General features: G+C 42.9%; 1 protein-coding gene across 1 annotated transcript; it reads left to right on the top strand.

Annotated features, from left to right (window-relative positions):
• The first annotated feature begins 9,915 nt into the window (after positions 1-9,915).
• Positions 9,916-18,866, top strand: c9h15orf40 (chromosome 9 C15orf40 homolog). The gene is made up of 4 exons (XM_039000623.1): positions 9,916-10,239; positions 18,094-18,223; positions 18,395-18,522; positions 18,614-18,866. Exons 1-4 carry the CDS (start codon positions 10,042-10,044, stop codon positions 18,704-18,706), a joined length of 549 nt encoding a protein of 182 aa, XP_038856551.1. The 5' UTR covers positions 9,916-10,041; the 3' UTR covers positions 18,707-18,866.
• The last annotated feature ends 4,105 nt before the right edge of the window (positions 18,867-22,971 follow it).

The following is a 22,971-nucleotide window of genomic DNA, read 5'->3' as shown; positions in this document are numbered from 1 at the left end:
CATCAGATAACTGATGGAAGCAGTAACATTATATATTTTTTAAACAGATCAAATACACCTTATGGAACAGCGGGGGACTGTGAAGCAACACAAACATAGGCAAAGACACATGCATACACGCGATAACATACGCACTATACACAGGTACACATGGATTTTGTATGTGGTAGTGGTGGAGTAGGGGCCTGAGGGCACACAGTGTGTTGTGAAATCTGTAAATGTATTGTAATGTTTTAAAAATTGTATAAACTGCCTTAATTTCGCTGGACCCCAGGAAGAGTAGCTGGGGAACCATAATAAGTTAAGACTTATTCAGACTGTGTTGTTTGTAACTACCCTGGTAGGTTGACTGACAACCTGAATCAGGTTGCAGGCACTGGTTACAGTTGAAATGCTTTTCTTGAGTGGGCAGCTTGATGAAAGCCAGTCAATATTTAAATCACCCAGAAAATATACTTCTCTGTTGATATCACATACATTATCAACCATTTCACACATATTATCCAGATACTGACTGTTAGCATTTGGTGGTCTGTAGCAGCTTCCCACAAGAATGGGCTATAGGTGAGGCAGATGAACCTGTAGCCATATTTCTTCAACAGTATTTAACATGAGATCCTCTCTAAGCTTAACAGGAATGTGGTTCTGAATATAGACTGCATCACAACCCCGTTGGTATTTCTGTCTTTTGCGTAGATGTTATAACCATGTATTGCTACCACTGTATCATCAAAGGTATTATCTAAGTGAGTTTCAGAGATAGTCAGAATATGGATGCCATCTGTTACAAGCAAGTTGTTGACTTCATTAACCTTATTTCTTACTAAGCTACATATGTTAATATAGGCTATTTGTGGCACTTTTCTGGGTTACTTGATTGTTTTTAATGCTTTATTGGGAAGGTTATCAGAAGTAGACTTGCTCATGTTATTTATATTGGAGCTAATAGTGCACGGTGAGCTGCACACAGTGGACTTCCTACTAGGGCACACCACCTCAGTGCTAACAGTGTAACTCTGGTTCATAGGCACATGATTACTGCAAACAATAACTGTAGGATCAACAGAGTTATTCAGGGCAGTTAGGGGGACATACATTAAATTACTTACATTGTGTCTGCCAACACCCCTGGGATAATGTACATTTGATGCAGCATTATGACAACTCAGTGTCACAATGGTAGCGATTAACTGAACTGGTCTTGAGTCCATTTTTAGAAGTTCTGAGCTAGCCCTCCTGATTGACCCCACATGGACTACGACAGTGTCAGCTCCCGGCATCTGGCGTAGAACAGTCGGAAGCAGCCTTGTAATGTCCTGTACTCGTGCTCCTGGGTAGCACAGGGTTTTTGCACTGAGAACCAAGATGTTTCTCACCATCGAGCTGTCGATGCTGGTGAAACAGCCGAGGAGGTCCGACCGTTCTTTCGCCTCGGGTGATTTAGAAGACCCCTCAAGGACCGAAGGGCGGTGGGGCCCGATGGACCTGAGCCGGCTGTAGTATCCATCGTGGATGATGAATGGGCCGGGTGTCTTTGGCAGCCTCACGGTCTGATGAGGGTGGGAGCTCTGAGGATCTGAACCCGAGGTAGAAGCCACCGGAGAAGGAGACAGAACAGAGGACCAAGGCTCAGGTACCTCCGGCTCAGGTACCTCCGGATCCGATCTCGAATCGGAAGCCCCTAAGGAAGAAGGCGCTGGAACCTCTGGATCCAGGGTGGCAAAGCCAGTTCTGGTCTGTGTCCAGTCCGGGCTTAACATCTCCAAGGAGGCACCCGTTGCCAGAGGAAGCTTTCTTCGACTTCCACGGCGCGTGACATATTTCCATGGCTGGTTGGTTGGGTCGAGAAACATCCCCTAAGTCCATTCTCCAGGGAAAGGGGAGACTTCTTCGGGGAGGGATCCCTGCAGAGTCCCGGCCATTCGGCTGTGGAGAGCCGACACGGCAGCAACTCTTCCACCAGACCAGAGCAGCGTCCGGCTACTGGGGTGGAAGGAACGCCATAATATCCTATGTCATGTTTAAATAGAGTGTTGTGAACATTGACTGAACATTGGCTAACGCTGACCAAAAGCTCAGTTTTAATGGATAAGAGTAGATACTCCTCAGTTCCACCATCCCTCTCAGCTCCTTATTATATCACAATAAGGCAACGCCAACAATAAAAAGCCCCATTGGCCAAAAATGCAGCCTACCACTCGTGCCCTCCTCCTTGTTTGGCTCAAGTAATTTGTTTCCATCCAAACCTCCATACCTCTTCCTCCATGTGCGTCATAGAGAATGGGTTCTCTGGAAACTGGAAAAACAAAAGATTTTCAGTATATTAGTTGGTATATTTTTGTCAATAAATATGATTGTTTATCTTGGTAACCAAATTACATTGTCTCTCTTAATAGATTGGGCTACAAAGTGTCACTACCAAATGAAACAAGCAAATTATTTCCTATTTATAATTAATGGATCAAGAGAAGGACAATGACAACACTTGAATAGCACAGTTAAAAAGTAGTAATGGCGCAGAAGGAGATGGCCGCCGTCTTATGATCCAGTAACCAATTGTGCTTATGTGTATGTTTTTTCGCGTTATTTGTAACTTATTTTGTACATAATGTTTCTTACACCATGTCTTATGACCGAAAAGAGCTTCTTGATATCAGGGCACCGATTACTCACCCCGTACTGGAGGAATTCTTCTTCTTAAACGAGTCGGACGGGAAGGTTTTACTCCAGACACCTGACAAGGCCCTCATCCCTGTCATTCGTAGGAGGAAAAAATTTAGATATCGTGGACGAAGGTCCGGGTGCCATCCATCGCCGGGAGGCTAATCTACCTTTACCATCAGTCCTATTAGCCAACGTACAATCAATTGATAAAACAATTGACTAACTACGAGCACATATATCCTACTAACGGGACATTAAAAACTCTAATATCTTATGTTTCACCGAGTCGTGGCTGAAAGACAACATGATTAACATACAGCTGGCGGGTTGTAAGCTTTTCGGCAGGATAGAACAGTGGCCTCTGGTAAGACATGGGGCGGCGGCCTATGCATATTTGTAAACAACAGCTGGTGCACGAAATCTAAGGAAGTCTCAAGGTTTTGCTCACCTGAGGTAGAGTATCTCATGATAAGCTGTAGACCACACTATTTACCAAGAGAGTTTACATCTATATGTTTCATAGCTGTCTATATACCACCGCAGACCGATGCTGGCACTAAGACCGCACTCAATGAGCTGAATATAGGCCAAAAGCTAACAGGAAAACGCTCATCCAGAAGCGGCGCTCCTAGTGGCCGGAGACTTTAATGCAGGGAAACTGAAATCTGTTTTACCTCATTTCTATCAGCATGTTAAATGTGCAACCAGAGGGAAAAAAACTCTAGACCACCTTTACTCTACACACAGAGATGCGTATAAAGCTCTCCCTCGCCCTCCATTTGGCAAATCTGACTATAATTCTATCCTCCTGATTCCTGCTTACAAGCAGAAACTAAAGCAGGAAGCACCAGTGACTCGGTCAAGAAGAAAGTGGTCAGATGAAGCAGATGCTAAGCTACAGGACTGTTTTGCTATCACAGACTGGAACATGTTCCCAGGATTCTTCCGATGGCATTGAGGAGTACACCACATCAGTCACTGGCTTTATCAATAAGTGCATTGATGACGTCGTCCCCACAGTGACCGTACGTGCATACCCCAACCAGAAGCCATGGATTACAGACAACATCCGCACTGAGCTAAAGGGTAGAGCTGCCTCTTTCAAGGAGTCAGACTCTAACCCGGAAGCTTATAAGAAATCCTGCTATACCCTCAGACAAACCATCAAACAGGCAAAGTGTCAATACAGGACTAAGATCTAATCGTACTACACCCGCTCCGACGCTTGTTTGATGTGGCAGGGCTTTCAAACTATTACAGACTACAAAGGGAAGCACAGCCACGAGCTGCCCAGTGACACAAACCTACCAGATGAGCTAAATCACTTCTATGCTCCCTTCGAGGCAAGTAACACTGAAACATGCATGAGAGCACCAGCTGTTCCAGACGACTGTGGGATCACGCTCTCCGTAGCCGATGTGAGTAAGACCTTTAAACAGGTCAACATTCACAATGCCGCAGGGCCATATGGATTACCAGGACGTGTACTCCGAGCATGCGCTGACCAACTGGCAAGTGTCTTCACTGACATTTTCAACCTGTCCCTGACTGAGTCTGTAAAACCAACATGTTTAAAACAGACCATCTTAGTCCCTGTGCCCAAGAACACTAAGGTAACCTGCCTAAATAACTACCGACCCGTAGCACTCATGTCTGTAGCCATGAAGTGCTTTGAAAGGTTGGTAATGGCTCACATCAACACCATTATGCCAGGAGCCCTAGACCCACCCGAATTTGCATACCACCCCAACAGATCCACAGATGATGCAATCTCTATTGCACTCCACACTGCCCTTTCTCACCTAGACAAAATGAACACCTATGTGAGAATTTTATTCATTAACTACAGCTCAGCGTTCAACACCATAGTGCCCTCAAAGCTCATCAATAAGCTAAGGACCCTGCAACTGGATCCTGGACTTTCTGACGGGCCGCCCCCAGGTGGTTAGTGTAGGGAACAACACATCGGCCACGCTGATCCTCAACACGGGGCCCCTCAGGGGTGCGTGTTCAGTCCCCTCCTGTACTCCCTGTTCACTCATGACTGCATGGCCAAAAACACCTTCATCAAGTTTGCCGATGTCACAACTGTTCAACGACAACGATGAGACAGCCTATAGGGAGGAGGTCAGAGACCTGGTCGTGTGGTGCCAGGACAACAACCTCTCCCTCAATGTGATCAAGACAAAGTAGATGATTGTGGACTACAGGAAAAAAGGGCCGAGCATGCCCCCATTCTCATCGTCGGGGCTGTAGGGGAGCAAGTTGAGAGCTTCAAGTTCCTTGGCCAACAAACTATCATGGTCCAAACACACTAAGACAGTTGTGAAGAGGGCACGACAAAGCCTATTCCCCTCAGGAGACTGAAAAGATTTGGCATGGGTCCTCAGATCCTCAAAAGGTTCTACAGCTGCACCATCGACAGCATCCTGACTGGTTGCATCACTGCCTGATATGGCAACTGCTTGGCCTCCGACCGCAAGGCACTACAGAGGGTAGTGAGTATGGCCCAGTACATCACTGGGGCCAAACTTCCTGCCATCCAGGACCTCTATATCAGGCGGTGTCAGAGGAAGGCCCTAAAAATTGTCAAAGACTCCAGCCACCCTAGTCATAGACTGTTCTCTCTGCTACCGCACGGCAAGCGGTACGGGAGCGTCAGTCGAGGTCCAAAAGACTTCTTAGCAGCTTCCACCCCCAAGCCATAAGACTGAACAGCTAATCAAAGGGCTTCCCAGACCCCTCTTTTACACTGCTGCTACTCTCTGTTTTTAATCTATGAATAGTTACTTTAACTAACCAGTGCCGCCGCCCATTGATTCTGTACCGTACCCCCTGTATATAGCCTCGCTTGTTATTTTACTGCTGCTGTTTAATTATTTGTAACTTTTATTTTCTATTTAGACATTTTAAATCTATTTTTTACTTAACACTTTTTTTTCTTAACTTCTTAAAGCATTGTTGGTTAAGGGTTTGTCAGTAAGCATTTCACTGTAAGGTGTACACCTGTTGTATTCGGCGCATGTGACAAATACAATTTCATTTGATTTGATTTGAATGGACACCAGCAAGAGTAGATGTTGTGATGGTAACAACTAATGGGGGTCCAAATAAACATCAAACCATTTACTTGGTTTTAAACAACGTTGTGCATAACTAACCATGTTCCAAATGCATTGAACTCCACTAAGACAAGTCTAGTCATGATGTGGGGGATAAGTAGTGTCCATCTCTAGGTGAGTTATGACATGTCAATCTATCATCAGCTTCTCCACTTGAAGCAGCACCTGGGCTGCATGTTTCCTTTGGTATGGGCTACTCTGGTGGCGCAGTTAGCACTGCGATGCAGTGCCTTAGACCACTGCGCCACCAGAGTCTCTGGGTTCGCGCCCAGGCTCTGTCGCAGCCGGCCGCGACCGGGAGGCCCGTGGGGCGACGCACAATTGGCATAGCGTAGTCCGGGTTAGGGAGGGTTTGGCCGGTAGGGATATCCTTGTCTCATCGCGCTCCAGCGACTCCTGTGGCGGGCCGGGCGCAGTGCGCGCTAACCAAGGGGGCCAGGTACACGGTGTTTCCTCCGACACATTGGTGCGGCTGGCTTCCGGGTTGGAGGCGCGCTGTGTTAAGAAGCAGTGCGGCTTGGTTGGGTTGTGCTTCGGAGGACGCATGGCTTTCGACCTTCGTCTCTCCCGAGCCCGTACGGGAGTTGTAGCGATGAGACAAGATAGTAATTACTAGCGATTGGATACCACGAAAATTGGGGAGAAAATGGGATAAAAATTTAAAAATTAAAAAATTAAAAAAATGTTAGTTATCAATCTGTCATTCTTATTGAAAGCAAGTCTAACAAGCGGTAGATCTGTTTTATGTGCACAATTTCTATGCTTCCCATTCTTAGGCTTCGTTTTTGCATCTTTTACTTTTGGTTTTGTAAAATACAATATTTTAGTTTATGGAAAATATTTCTCACAGCAGTTTAGATGGTACAATGATTCTCTACACTATATTTGCTTGTTTTGTCACATAAACTGAAAATAGGCAAACTATTTGAATTTTAGCAACCAGGAAATGGCGGAGCGATTTCTGCATAGTGCATGTTTAAAGCTATGTCACAGTATATGCAGTTATACTGCAGTTGTTAACACTGTAGTTATTCCATTTCATACGTGTTTATGTTGTTTGTAACCTACTGCTGTGTGTTATATAGCTAATGAATGAAGTTATTATGTAGCTGCCCTTCAACTAAAGTAATACAGAACATGTTGAAGTATACTAGACATAAAAAGTGAGCGAATTGTTATGTGGGCAAATTGTTATGAATTAAATTTTCTGAATGCCTTTACAAAAAAAAACGTTTAGAAAACATGCGCAGATAACGCGCAGAGTTGACACCGATGGAGACACGCTGTTGCAACTTGCCATGCGCAGGCAGACCTGTGTGAAATTAGCCACAAAACTGCCATTTGCAGTTCGCCTTCAAAATAAAGGTCCCCAATTGATAATGATTAAAACGAATACAAATAGTGGAATCATGCCATATTTTGACTAGATAATGCTAAACAAGTTCGGAATGTTGTTATATAAATTCAACAAATGACAAAAATTTGTTAATTTTATCTGTTGATAAAAATCTGTTGAAATCACACATGTATTAGACTTTATAATTGCATTGGGGGCATACTTACAGTGCCTTCAGAAAGTATTCACACCCCTTGACTTTTTACATATTTTGTTGTGTTACAGCTGGAATTGTTAAATGGATTACACTGAGATTTGTGTGACTGGCATACACACAATACCCCATAATGTCAAAATGGAATTATGTTTTTAGAAATCTTTATGAATGAATGAAAAAAGAAAAGCTGAATGTCTTTTGTCAGTAAGTATTATTCCCCTTTGTTACGGCATGCCTAAATACATTCAGGAGTTAATATCTGCTTAAGAAGTCACATAATAAGTTGCATGGACTCACTCTGTGTGCAATATTAGTGTTTAACATGATTTTGGAGCAACTACCTAATCTCTGTACCCCACACATACAAGGTCCCTCAGTCGAGCAGTGTTGATGCAAACGTAGCTAAGATGGGGTGAGGCCTGTTTCATAATAAAGAGCTAATCTGCCTTTTTAACATAACTATCAACAAGGCAGGTCCTACAGGCACTAGTTTTGTCGAACCAGGACTACTGTCCAGTCTTGTGTTCAGGTGCCATAGAGGGACAGGCTGCCCAGAACAGGGCAGCACGGCTGGCCCTTAAATGTACACAGAGAGCTAACATTAATAATATGCATGTCTAACTCTCCTGGCTCAAAGGAAAGGAGAGATTGACCTCATCACTACTTTTTTTTGTAAGAAGTATTGACATGTTGAATGCAGTTGTGCTGTCTGTTTAAACTACTATCACACAGCTCAGACACCCATGCATACCACCAGGGGTCTCTCACAAAGTACTACATAGAGCCATGACTACATGGAACTATTCTACATCAAGTAACTAATGGAAGCAGTAAAATCTGATTTAAAAAACAGATGAAAATACACCTTATGAAACAGCAGGGACTGTGAAAAGGCACATAGGCATAGACACATGCATGCACACACACACACACACATGATATCATACGCACTATACACACAAGCACACATGGATTTTGTGTTGTAGGTATGTGGTAGTACAGTAGTGGCCCGAGGGCACTAACTGCTGTGAAATCTGTTGTGAAATGTATTGTAATGATTTTTAAATTGTATGTGGGGCGGCAGGGTAGCCTAGTGGTTAGAGCGTTGGACTAGCAACCGAAAAGTTGCAAGATCGAATCCCTGAGCTGACAAGGTAAAAATCTGTCTTTCTACCCCTGAACAAGGCAGTTAACCCACTGCCATTGAAAATAAGAATTTGTTCTTAACTGACTTGCCTAGTTATATAAAGAAAATATATATAACTGCCTTAATTTTGATAGACCCCAGGAAGAGTAGCTGCTGCCTTGGAATAATAAATACAAATACAACTCAGTTGCCAGAGAGGAAAGAAACCGCTCAGGGACTTCACCATGAGGCCAGTGGTGATTTTAAAACAGTTACAGTGTTTAATGGCTGTGCTATGAGAAAATTGATGATGGATCAACAACATTGTAGTTACTCAACAATACTAACTTAAATGACAAGGTGAAAAGAAGGAAGCCTTTACAGAAAAAAAATATTCCAAAACATGCACTAAAGAAAAACTGCAAAAAAGGTGGCAAATAAATGTAATTTATATCCTGAATTCAAAGCATTATGTTTGAGGCAAATCCAACACAACACATTACTGAATACCACTCTTCATATTTTCAAGCATGGTGGTGGCTGCTTCATGTTATGGGTATGCTCGTCATCGGCAAGGAATACTTAGCTTTGTAGGATAAAAATAAATGGAATAGAGCTAAACACAAGTCCTAATGGAAAACCTAGTTCAGCCTGCTTTCCAACAGACAATGGGAAACAAATTCACCTTTCAGACAGGACAATAACCTAAAACATGAGGCCAAATATACACTGGAGGTGCTTACCAAGAGGACATTGAATGTTTCTGAGTGGCCTAGTTACAGTTTACTTAAATTGGCTTGAGGATCTAAGGCAAGACTTGAAAATGGCTTTCTAGCAATGATCAACAACGAACTTGACAGAGCTTGAATAATTTTTTAAAGAATAATGTGCAAATATTATACAATCCAGGTGTGCAAAGCTCTTGCTGTAATCGCTACCAAAGGGATGTGAATACCTATGTAAATGAGCCATTTTATTTTCAATAAACTAACCTTTCTAAAAACATGTTTTCTCCATCCTCATGTAACACAAAAATGTGGAATACGATGAGGGTTATGAATACTTTATGAAGGCACTGTATAGCCTAACCTATGGATTGTGCACCCATGAAATGCTAATATTTGTGTAAACTCTACACAGTTGTGTTCTGCTGATACCCCATTTCATGAGTGCACAATCAATAGGTTAGGCTGTACAGTGCATATAAGTATGCACCCAATGCAATTCTAAAGTATAATACATCCACAGTGAGATGAACAGATTTTTACTTTTTTTGTGTCAATTTAACTAATTATTGTATTTTATTGAATTTATATAACAACATTCCGACTTTGTTAAGTATTATCTAGTGCAAACATGGCATGATTCCATTATTTCAATGGGGACTTTTATTTTGAAAGCAAACCGGAAATTACACTGTTGTTGCTAATCTTTATTCTGGCTAGCTTCACATGGGTCTCAGGTAGCACTGTGTGCAGTAGCTTTGTTAACATTTTCTGACCGCTGTGCCTTGACGTTACTGGAGATACATTTAAAAACAATGCACTGTAGTTTGAATAGTCACTGAGATTCCTTGATGTTCACCCAAACCCGTTCTCTTCGTTTAACCCGGATAACATTATTTCAGGTGTTACATTTGAGCAACTTTATCCAAAAGCGTCTGTCTCTCTACTTCTGTCGGAGACTGTCCTCATCATCACACCAGCTTGAGGGACCTTTGGCAGCAAGAAGAAATTACTCTGGAAACCATAACATGCCCAAAAAGGACAAAACGGTAGGGCTGTGCTAAAACAATGTCCGTGTAGTACAACCTCCGCCCATTATAGTACCCTGCCCAGAATTTAGATACTATTACTAACCGGCTACCACCTGCGGTACTCAAACCTGCACCTTAGAGAGTGCTACCCTATGTGCATAGTCATTGAACACTGGACACTTTAATAGTGTCTACATAATGTTTTACCCACTTCACATGTATATACTGTATTGTAAAAGCCACTTTATGCTTGATCTGGAAATGTGGTCGGAGACTTCCTATGGAGGTTGTGACGCAATTACGAAGCCTCTGGGGCATGCAGAGGCCAAATCAAACTCTGTTCCGTTTTAAAATGTTGTAACATTGCGGAGGTCTCTGTATAGCTCCGCATTGACATGCTTGGTTGACAGTAGGTGGGGTGGTATGTGCTGTATACAAACTAACTTCCTTCACAATAGCTCTGCTCCACTAAGCTTTGAAAGCCTTAAAGTCTGCGGAGGCTGCATTGCAATAAATGCTGTACGGCCACGTCAATTACAGATTGACCACGGAGAGCCTTTAAGGCTCATCCTATATAACTACTGCTGTAGGCTACACACCGTTTCTATTCATATACTGGCCAGCAGCATACCGCCCTGCATCCCACTGCTGGCTTTCTTCTGAAGTTAAGCAGGGTTGGTTCTGGATGGAAGACCAGATGCTGCTGGAAGTAGTGATGGAGGGCCGGTAGGAGGCACCATTTCTTCAGGTCTATTATTTTTTATCCCAATGCCCCAGGGCAGTGATTGGGGACATTGCCCTGTGTAAGGTTCCGTCTTTCGGATGGGACGTTAAACGGATGTCCTGACTCTCTGTGGTCACTAAAGATCCAATGGCACTTATTGTAAGAGTAGGGGTGTTAACCCCGGTGTCCTGGCTAAATTCCCAATCTGGCCCTCATACCATCACAGTCACATAATCATCCCCAATTTACAATTGGCTCATTCATCCCCCCTGTCCCCTGTAACTATTCCCCAGGTTGTTGCTGTAAATGAGAATGTGTTCTCAGTCAATTTACCTGGTAAAATAAGGGTAAAATAAATAATATCTATACTGTAGCGACACAGGTTTATAAGGGCGGTTATCGACTCAGTCAATGGTGCTTCGGGCCAGAAGTTTGTGGGTTCAAGTCGCGCTCCCTGCCTGTTTCATTACATTGGTGTCGGAAGTGATTGGACCTCACATTGACTACAGTGTGTGTGCTTGACCGGTGAGCGCCTGCGTTCGTGTAATGGCCGAGCCCAATATTCTTTTAATGCTTACTTTTCCCTCATGTTGAAATTAGCAAGCAGGCAGAATAGATAGTGCTGTTAGGTATTCGGTAGCTTGAAACTGTAGTGAATTCCGATTGGTCAATAGCAATGTGATGTCACGGAGTATTTGCATAAAGTTCAGTTTTCCCCAATATTGGTCCCACCCTGTTCACGTCCCTCACGTTTCTTTGTTTCATCGCCCCAAATGTGCTATGTGGATCTCTTGTGTATGACTGCGTCTGAGGTCTAGCGCAAGGAAGCGCTCCCTGCCTGTTTATTTACAATACACACCATCATATACATATATATTTATATTCCGTAGTCTGACATTGCTTGTTCTAATATTTCTATATTTCTTAATTCCTATATTTTTGGGATTTGCGTGTATTGTTTTATATTGTTAGGTATTACTGCACTGTTGGATAGGAATAGGAACATAAGCATTTCGCTACACCTGCTATAACACCTGCAAAATATGTGTACATGACTAATAAGAATTTGTTCTTAACTGACTTGCCTAGTTAAATAAAGGTTACATTTACATTTTTAAAATGTAATTACAATTTTGATTTGTGTAGCTTTGCTTGCCAGTACAGAAGTCCAGATAGGACATATGAAAAAAAGATCATTGCTCAACGTTGTTTCCAACGGCTCTGCTATAAACCACAGCTCCAAATTCACTCCATTCATAAATATTACAAGTTAACTAACACCCATCTATTTTTGTGACTAGCTGGACCTACCATTTGGTTTTGAAGTATTGAAACCAAACCATATGATTTTAATGAAAAGTATTTTAATAAACCAAATGAAAAGAAGCACTCATCATTTCAAATAGGCTACATGTCTTATCAAACAGAATATACACACTCTAAATAGGTCAGGAGCCAGACAGGGAGCCTAATAAGGACAATTAATTACTTAGGCCATATTATTTCAATCATTTCAAGGCTATAGCCTACAAAGAAATACATTGTGGAGCATTTGTGAGTGTGACATACGAGGCTGACAGAGACATTAAGCACTCAGCATTTAAACAACATTTAGTTGTATTAAATCATTATGGTCTATAAATTGTGCATATAGACTGTGATTTACTTAGAATTAAATGAAAAATGCTTTATTAGGCTCAGTGTTTTTGAATTCATTTTTGGAAACACGAGTTTGGGCAAAATCTGTGACTTCAGGCTCATGCGATGGTGCCTGGCCAGCAGGCCAACAGTGGAGAATATCCTCTCTGTGCTTGCAGATCCACTGGGGATGCTAAACACCCTTCGGCCACTCTTTCCAGGCTGGGCAGGGATGCGGAGTTGTTTTAGTTTTTTTTCGATAGGTAGGACTAAAGGTTTTTAGGCTAAATAACACTGTCAAAACGGAAAACTCGAAAGAGGTAATATGCCAGGCATGATGGCCTATTGTATAGATAATAGAACAAAAATGAACTAAACTTTTAAGAGATCAGATTTTTTTATTTATAAATACTTTGACACACACAATAGCTACCCACTTTCTTCCTTTCTGTACACATAGTAAGTACAACATCATGCTTTCAGGATACATGTATTTTCAGATTCCACCATGATTATTTAGTTGTGGACACAACACCACCGCATTCCCTCTTGCTCTTGGTCCTCCTCATCTTTGTAAGTCACCTTGATTTTGCACCTGTGTGCTTTATCAGTTTCTTTATGAAAATATTTGGCGAACTCCATGACAGTAGCTAAAGCATGAGGCAGCACACAGGTAGACTACAAATGCATGCTGGGCAGGGCATGCCCTGAGCTTGTGAAATGAGCACTACTTGGAGCGCTACTGGAGCGAAATTGGAGCGGGCAAGAAGTCCAACACCCCAGCCTTTGGGAAACTCGAAACCTGCTCAAGTTAAATTGGGCACGCTCCGCTCCTCGCTCCAGCTTTGCTCACATACTCTGCTTGGGGCATCTAAGCACTGAATGATGCCTGACAGGCAGTCTCCCAGACTGTGTGCCACCCCCAAGACTACAGCCAATCACATGCAAGCAACAACGCAGCTAACTTGGCTAGTCTTATGAGTGAGCAAGCTAGCTAGTTAGCTAGGTAGTCTTGTTAGCTAGCTATCTAGCTTATCTATGCTGGTTGTTAGCTTATGTAACAGTATAGCTTCCGTCCCTCTCCTCACCCCTACCTGGGCTTGAACCAGGGACCCTCTGCACACAGACAACAGTCACCCACGAAGCATCGTTACCCATCGCGCCACAAAAGCCGCGGCCCTTGCAGAGCAAGGGGAACAACTACTTCAGGTCTCAGAGCGAGTGACGTCACCGATTGAAACGCTATTAGCGCGCACCGCCGCTAACTAGCTAGCTATCCATTTCACATCGGTTACACTTACATAACCAATGTGTATAATTGTAAACGATACTTTTATGGATAATATTAACATTTACAGAGTGGGTGAGCTCCATTCCTGACAGGCTGATCAGATTCAGTAGCAGCCTGAGAGGTTGATACAGTGCAGTCGGAAAGTATTCAGACCCCATCTCTTTTCTACATTTTGTTACATTACAGCCTTATTCTAAAATTGATTAAATATTTTTTCCACTCATCCATCTACACACAATAACTCATAATAACAAAGCGAAAACAGGTATTGATAAATGTTTGCAATGTATTAAAAATAAAAAACAGAAATACCTAATTTACATACATATTCATACACTTTGCTATGTTTGTACAACTTGAAAAGAGTCCACCTATGGTAAATTCAATTGATTGGACATGATTTGGAAAGGCACACACCTGTCTATATAAGGTCTCACAGTTGACGGTACATGTCAGAGCAAAAACCAAGCCTTGAGGTTGAAGGAATTATCCATAGAGCTCCGAGACAGGATTGTGTTGAGGCACAGATTTGGGGAAGGGTACCAAAACATTTCTGCAGCATTGAAGGTCCCCAAGATCACAGTGGCCTCCATCATTCTTAAATGGAAGAAGTTTGGAACTACCAAGACTCTTCCTAGAGCTGAGCAATCGGGGGAGAAGGGCCTTGGTCAGGGAGGTGACCAAGAACCCGATTGTCACTCAGACAGAGTTCCAGAGTTCCTCTTTGGAGATGGGAGAACCTTTTAGAAGGACAATCATCTCTGCAGCACTCCACCAATCAGGCATTTATAGTACAGTCGTGGCCAAAAGTTTTGAGAAAGAATTTGAATTTTCACAAAGTCTGCTGCCTCAGTTTGTATTATGGCAATTTGCATATACTCCAGAATGTTATGAAGAGTGATCAGATGAATTGCAATTAATTGCAAAGTCCCTCTTTGCCATGCAAATGAACTGAATCCCCAAAAAACAATTTCTACTGCATTTCAGCCCTGCCAAAAAAGGACCAGCTGACATGTCAGTGATTTCTCGTTAACACAGGTGTGAGTGTTGACGAGGACAAGGCTGGAGATCACTCTGTCATGCTGATTGAGTTCGAATAACAGACTGGAAGCTTCAAAAGGAGGGTGGTGCTTGGAATCATTGTTCTTCCTCTGTCAACCATGGTTACCTGCGAGGAAACACGTGCCGTCATCATTGCTTTGCACAAAAAGGGCTTCACAGGCAAGGATATTGCTGCCTGCAAGGAAACATGTGCCGTCATCATTGCTTTGCACAAAAAGGGCTTCACAGGCAAGGATATTGCTGCCAGTAAGATTGCACCTAAATCAACCATTTATCGGATCATCAGGAACTTCAAGGAGAGCGGTTCAATTGTTGTGAAGAAGGCTTCAGGGCGCCCAAGAAAATCCAGCAAGTGCCAGGACCGTCTCCTAAAGTTGATTCAGCTGCGGGATCGGGGCACCACCAGTACAGAGCTTGCTCAGGAATGGCAGCAGGCAGGTGTGAGTGCATCTGTATGCACAGTGAGGTGAAGACTTTTGGAGGATAGCCTGGTGTCAAGAAGGGCAGCAAAGAAGCCACTTCTCTCCAGGAAAAACATCAGGGACAGACTGATATTCTGCAAAAGGTACAGGGATTGGACTGCTGAGGACTGGGGTAAAGTCATTTTCTCTGATGAATCCCCTTTCCGATTGTTTGGGGCATCCGGGAAAAAGCTTGTCCGGAGAAGACAAGGTGAGCGCTTCCATCAGTCCTGTGTCATGCCAACAGTAAAGCATCCTGAGACCATTCATGTGTGGGGTTGCTTCTCAGCCAAGGGAGTGGGCACACACTAAATTTTGCCTAAGAACACAGCCATGAATAAAGAATGCTACCAACACATCCTCCGAGAGCAACTTCTCCCAACCCTCCAGGAACAGTTTGGTGACGAACTGTGCCTTTTCCAGCATGATAGAGCACCTTGCCATAAGGCAAAAGTGATAACTAAGTGGCTCGGGGAACAAAACAGCGATATTTTGGGTCCATGGCCAGGAAACTCCCCAGACCTTAATCCCATTGAGAACTTGTGGTCAATCCTCAAGAGGTGGGTGGACAAACAAAAACACACAAATTCTGACAAACTCCAAGCATTGATTATGCAAGAATGGGCTGCCATCAGGATGTGGCCCAGAAGTTAATTGACAGCATGCCAGGGCAGATTGCAGAGGTTTTGAAAAAGAAGGGTCAACACTGCAAATATTGACACTTTGCATCAACTTCATGTAATTGTCAATAAAAGCCTTTGACAATTATGAAATACTTGTAATTATACTTCAGTATTCCATAGTAACATCTAACAAAAATATCTAAAGACACTGAAGCAACAAACTTTGTGGAAATTAATATTTGTGTCATTTTCAAAACCTTTGGCCACGACTGTAGAGTGGCCAGACAGAATCCACTCCTCAGTAAAATGCACGACAGCCCACTTGGAGTTTGCCAAAGGGCACCTAAAGGACTCAGAACATGAGGAACAAGATTCTCTGGTCTGATGAAACCAAGACTGAACTCTTTGGCCTTAATGCCAAGCGTCACATCTGGAGGAAACCTGGCACCATCCCTACGGTGAAGCATGGTGGTTGCAGAATCATGGATGTTTTTCAGTGGCAGGGACTGGGAGACTAGTCAGGATGAAGGGAATGATGAACGGAGGAAATTACAGAGAGATCCTTAATAAAAACCTGCTCAAGAGCGCTCAGGACCTCAGACTGGGGCGAAGGTTCACCTTCCAACAGGACAATGATCCTAAGCGCACAGCCAAAACAGTGCAGGAGTGGCTTCTGGAAAAGTCTCTGAATGTCCTTGAGTGGCCCAGCCAGAGCCTGGACTTGAACCCGATCAAACATCTCTGGAGAGACATGAAAATAGCTGTGCAGCGACACTCCCCTTCCAGCCTGACAGAGCGTGAGAGGATCTGCAGAGAAGATTGGGAGAACCACCCCAAATACAGGTGTGCCAAGCTTGTAGCGTCATACCCAAGAAGAGTTGAGGGTGTAATCGCTGCCAAAGGTGCTTCAACAAAGTACTGAGTAAAGGGTCTGAATACTTACATAAATGTAATATAATTTTTTTTGTATACATTTGCAAAAATGTATACAAAAAAAACCTGTTCTTACTTTGTCATTATGGGGTATTGTGTGTAGATTGATGAGGGGAAAAAAAATATTAAATCCATTTTAAAATAAGGCTGTAACGTAAAAATGTGGAAAAAGTCAATGGGTCTGAATACTTTCTGAATGCACAGTAAATCAGGATTCTACCTTGTTGGCTGTTTCATAGGTTAAGCTCCTTGCAGAAAGATTAGCAAACAGTGCATTATGTAAATGATCAAGAGTTAATTCCTGGCAGGCTGATTTAGATTCAATAGCAGCCTCAGAGGCTGGCAAGTCAGGATGCTGCCTTGTAGGCTGTCTGCAAGGAGCCTTACAAATGAAACAGCCTACAAGGCAGCATCCTGATTGAATCTGATCAGCCTGCCAGGAATAGAGCTCACCCACTCTGGTTTATATGCATCAGCCTATAAAGCACTGACAGTTAATCTACCTGCAAGGAGCTTTACCTATAAAACAGCCTAAAGCATCTAGGCATCAGCCTCTGAGGCTGAAATTTAATCTGATCAGCCTGTCAGGAATGAAGCTCACCCACTGTGAGTGTAAATATTATACACAAAACATGAAGTGTCACTTATAATTACACACATATCAGTTATGTAGGTTAACAACCATCATAGATAACAAGCTAGCTTGCTAGCTAGCTAACAAGACTACCTAGCTAGCTCACAAGACTAGCCAAGTTAGCTGCGTTGTTCCTTGCATGCGATTGGCTGTAGTCTTGGGGGCAGCAAGCAGACTGGGAGACAGGGTTGTCTGTCAGGCATCGTTCAGGGTTTAAATACCCTGCGTTGTAATCAACCTGTGGCTGCTTGATGAAGTGGTTCTCATGCATCTGAAGAAATTAATAGATGATTCGTGGTACTTTTATTGTTTTGTGATCTCAACAAAACAACTTTTGTTATGTAGTGATCACGAGATAAATTACATAATGAGAACCATTTTTTATCTTATTCATATGTCCTCTCTGGAGAGGTTTGGTTAAGCTAATTCAGTCAAATGAACTTTCATGCAGACCAATGGCTACTTACTACTGTACTGTAAACATTTTGTGCCTCTCTCTTCCTCAGAATAAAACTGTAGGCCTACAGAAGCCGTTGGAGAAACCTTCACCTTCTGGACCAGTAGCTCGAAACAAGAACGGAGTGGTGACAATTTCAGTGCACGCGAAGCCTGGATCTAAACAGAACGCAATTACAGGTGCACTCTTTTTGTATGCCGAAAAATGATGTCAATAGAAACTCAACTATGAGACTAATTGAGGGCTAGCCCCATATTTGTGTGCTCACATTATTTGTGTATTTTTTGTGTGTAATACATTTAACGTAGCTAGGCTATGTCATTTTTTTAAACCAAAATTATCTTTCCCAGATGTGTCTATAGAGGCAGTAGGTGTCGCTATTGCCGCACCGCCAACAGATGGGGAGGCCAATGCGGAGCTTGTGCGGTATCTCTCCAAGGTGCTGGAGTTGAAGAGAAGTGAAGTCGTTTTGGACAAGGTTTGTTTATATAGCCTACTGTGTTGCCCATAACAGAACAGTTTTCAATTTAAACTAAAATGCTGCATCATGTCCTTATGTCTCTCTGCAGGGCTCCAGATCCAGAGAGAAGATTATTAAAGTGATTGGGTCACTAACCCCGGAGCAGGTGTTGGACAGGTTAAAGCAAGAGGCTTCTGGATGACATCATGGAGGACATTGTATTCCTGGTTCTATGCACCTTTACAGTATTGGTTGATTTTAAGACATCTATGGAAAACAGCTCAGATAAAACAAGATAGTAGCTATGTGTTTGCATCAGCTGATACATACACCAATAAATACACAATATGTGACATGCCCTATATGGAAGCATTCTACAATTATTTTAAATGTATAGGGGTCTGAAATGATTCCCAAAATGTTGAAGGAACCCTTGTTTACGGAGGCCATCCTCTCTCTTTTCTCAGAAATAATTAGCTTATCATCTTTTGCACTATGATAGTTAAAATAAAATATATGAATCACAATGAGTCTTGCCTTACACGGAACCCAAACCGGCTACGCATGTGCGCCATCGTGCATACATTTATTTTGTCCCCTGTCGTGGAAAATTGCAAGATTATGTTATAATGCTTGTATTACATTATAATGGTTGTTTTATTTGACAGAATAGAGTAGTCTGTTAACTATTGTGTGTGTGTTCCACTGAGGATGGGCCTCTATGAGATAGCACTGACAGAGGAGATTTACGATGTCTTTGGGTGATAAAACCTAAAGAGCATTCCAGATTGGATGAGGTAATGGTTCTGTGCTATGAAGTACCAGGAACGAGATTAGAACCTCGTCTTATGGACCAAACTGAGCGATAATTTATAGTGAATGTTATCTGGCTATGGGATACTCCTTTCTCAATTATAAAGGCCCTTTGTGAAGATTTCCTAAGATCTGTGGTTCGTCATGTGGGTTGAGAGGGGTGTTGGCTATAAAAGATCTTTGTAATTTTCTGTAGTCACTTCCAATGGTTCATTAGAAATGGTGCATCATTGAAAGTCAAATTGCTATTGCAATGCTCTTATTATTAAAGATGTAGTTTAAGTATAACTCTGACTGGTGTGTGAAGTTTGTAACTCGCCTCATCTGGTAAAGCAGAAATATGCCACCACACCCCCCACACCAAACGTGATCACGACACGCAGGTTAAAATATCAAATCAAACTCTGAACCAATGACATTAATTTGGGGACAGGTCGAAAAGCATTAAACATGTATGGCAATTTAGCTAGTTAGCTTGCACATTCTAGCTAATTTATCCTATTTAGCAAGCTTGCTGTTCCTAGCTAATTTGTCCTGGGATATAAACATTGAGTTGTTATTTTACCTGAAATGCACAAGTTCCTCAACTCTGACAATTAATCCACACATAAAACGGCCAACCGAATCGTTTCTAGTCATCTCTCCTCCTTCCAGGCTTTTTCATCTTTGAACTTATATGGTGATCGGCATCTAAACTTTCATAGTATTGTAACGACCCTGGATTTATAAGCGCGGATATCGACTCTGCCGCAAGAGCATGCTTTTGCGGCACAGCCCATAGCGCGCTGGACCTCGGGCTAGAAGGTCGAGGGTTCGAGACCTTCCCCCTGCTGTTTCATTACATTGGTGTCAGAAGGAGCATGCTTTTGCGGCACAGTCGATAGCGCGCCGGACCTCGGGCTAGAAGGTCGAGGGTTCGAGACCTGCTCCCTGCTGTTTCATTACAGTATTACCACAACGACCGGCAACACAGTTCGTCTTTCAATCCCCCACGTGGGTATAACCAATGAGGAGATGGCACGTGGGTACCTGCTTCTATAAACCAATGAGGAGATGGGAAAGGCAGGACTTTCAGTGCGATCTGCGTCACAAATAGAAAGGAGTTCTATTTTAGCCCTTGGCATCGCAGACGCTCGTTGGCGCGCGCGAGCAGTGTGGGTGCAATAATTGAATAACATGGATTTCAACATTTATTTTGCCACGCTCGCGCACGCGACGTGTGGTCAGCATGTCAGGTGTGGTTACTTATTTGATTGCTATTGATGTATCATGTTCATACTGAAATCTTAAGTTCCCACCTTTTCAGCCCATCTACCTTCAGCGCAAGAGATAGCTCACGGTATGTAGAAATGGCGCTGGAATGTATAGCGTCCGTTTTACGGGCTCCTGTGCAATTCTGCTATTTTGTGTGTTTTTTGCCACTGATCTTAACTTTCTTTGTACATAATGTTTTTGCCACCATTTCCTATGACCTAAAATAGCTTCTGGACATCAGAACAGTGATCACTAACCTTGATTTGGATGAAGATTTCTACTTCAATCAGTCGGCGGCGCAGGACATACTACCCACCCCGGACCAGGCCCTAATCCTGACACTCGGAAGAGAAAGAGATATAGAGGCCTATGTGCAGGTACCCTGATGAAACTATGGCGGCGAGTTAATAATCCACCTCTACCCTCTGTTCTATTGGCGAATGTACAATTACTGGAGAACAAACTGGATGAGCTCTGTTCGAGACTCCTATCAACAGGACCTGAAGAACTGTAATATCCTATGTTTATTGTTAACTTGGCTGAACAAGGACGTGGATAATATTCTAGCTTGTTTTTCTCTATGCATCGGCAGACAGAACGGCAGCGTCAGGTAAGCTCAAAGGGGGTGGTGGTGTGTGTCACTTTGTTAACAACAGCTGGTGGGCGATCTCAAATATTAAGGAAGCCTCAAGGTTCTGCTTCCCTGAGTTAGAATACCTCATGATAAGCTGATGACCATATTATTTACCAAGATATTTCATCTATATTTTTCGTAGCTGTCTATTTACCACCACAAACTGATGCTGGCACTAAGACCGCACTCAATGAGCTGTATAGAGCCATATGCAAACAGGAAAATGCTCATCCAGAGGCGGCGTAAGACTGCTAAATAGTTAACCAAATAGCTAGCTGGACTATCTGCATTGACCCTTTTTGCACTAACTTTGACTCATCACATACGCTGCTGTTACTGTTTACTATCTGTCACTTTGTCTACCTCAATTACCTCTTACCCCTGCACATCGACTCTGTACTGGTACTCCTTGTATATAACCAATTTATCGTTTCTCATATGTATCTATTATTAGATTATTATTTTTACTTTGTTTTACTTTTATGTTTCTCTATTTTCTTTCTCTGCGTTGTTGGAAAAGGCCCGTCAGTAAACATTTCACTGTTAGTTCACACTGTTCACGAAGCATGTGGCGAATAAAATTTGATAACATTTGATTTGATTAGTTATATCTTTTAGAAAATAGTTTAGATCCTTTTGCCAGTAAAATGTCTTCCCTGCATTCTATATGTTGCCCCTAAAACTTACATGAATATACCAAACATTAGGAACACCTTCCTAATATTTAGTTGTATCAAGTTGGCTGGATGTCCTTTGGGTAGTGGTGGGCTATTCTTGATACACACAGGAAACTGCTGTGCGCGAAAAACCCAGCAGTGTTGCAGTTCTTGACCAAACCGGTGCACCTATTACCACACCCCGTTCAAAGGCACTTAAATCTTTTGTCTTGCCCATTCACCCTCTGAATGGCACACATACAAAATACTTGTCTCAATTGTCTCAAGGCTTACAAATCCTTCTTTAACCTGTCTCCTCCCCTTCGTCTACACTGATTTAAGTGGATGTATCAAGTGACATCAATATGGGATCATAACTTTCACCTGGATTCACCTGGTCAGTCTGTCATGGAAAGAGCAGGTGTTCTTAAGGCTTTGTATACTCAGTGTATGTTTTGTTTATTTTCTTTGACCTCATGTAGTTACCAGTATTTATTTCTGTATCTGTTTTTCTTCTCATTATTTTACCCCGCTTTCGTGGTATCCAATTGGAAGTTAGTCTTAGCTCCTGTAGGGACTCGGGAGAGGCGAAGGTCGAGAGCCATGCGTCCTCCGAAACACAACACAACCAAGCCGCACTGCTTCTTGACACAATGCTCACTTAACTCAGAAGCCGGAGGAAACACCATCCACCTGGCAACCGTGTCAGAGTGCACTGCGCCCGGCCTGACACAGAAGTCGCTAGGGCGCGATGGGTCAAGGACGTCCCTGCCGTTCAAACCCTCCCCTAACCTGGATGACGCTAGGCCAATTGTGTGCTGCCCCATGGGTCTCCCGGTCGAGGCCGGCTGCGACAGAGCCTGGACAAACCCAGAATCTCTAGTGGCACAGCTTGCACTGCATTGCAGTGCCTTAGACCACTGCACCACTCTGGAGGCCCTTTATTTCTGTATCTTATTGCTGTAGTTGTGGTAAATGAAATGGCAGTGAATTCTCAGTGACTCCATCTCCCCTGTGGTGTGACAGCGGGACAAGGCAGTCTGCCTGAATCCTGTACTTTTAATCAGGCTGTGGATTAATATTTGATTCACAGCAGGAATTAACCTTTAT

Source organism: Salvelinus namaycush, chromosome 9, assembly GCF_016432855.1.
Source record: "Salvelinus namaycush isolate Seneca chromosome 9, SaNama_1.0, whole genome shotgun sequence".
Taxonomy (NCBI): domain Eukaryota; kingdom Metazoa; phylum Chordata; class Actinopteri; order Salmoniformes; family Salmonidae; genus Salvelinus; species Salvelinus namaycush.
Note: the sequence above shows the minus strand (reverse complement) of the source record. Positions and strands in the feature narration are given on the sequence as shown.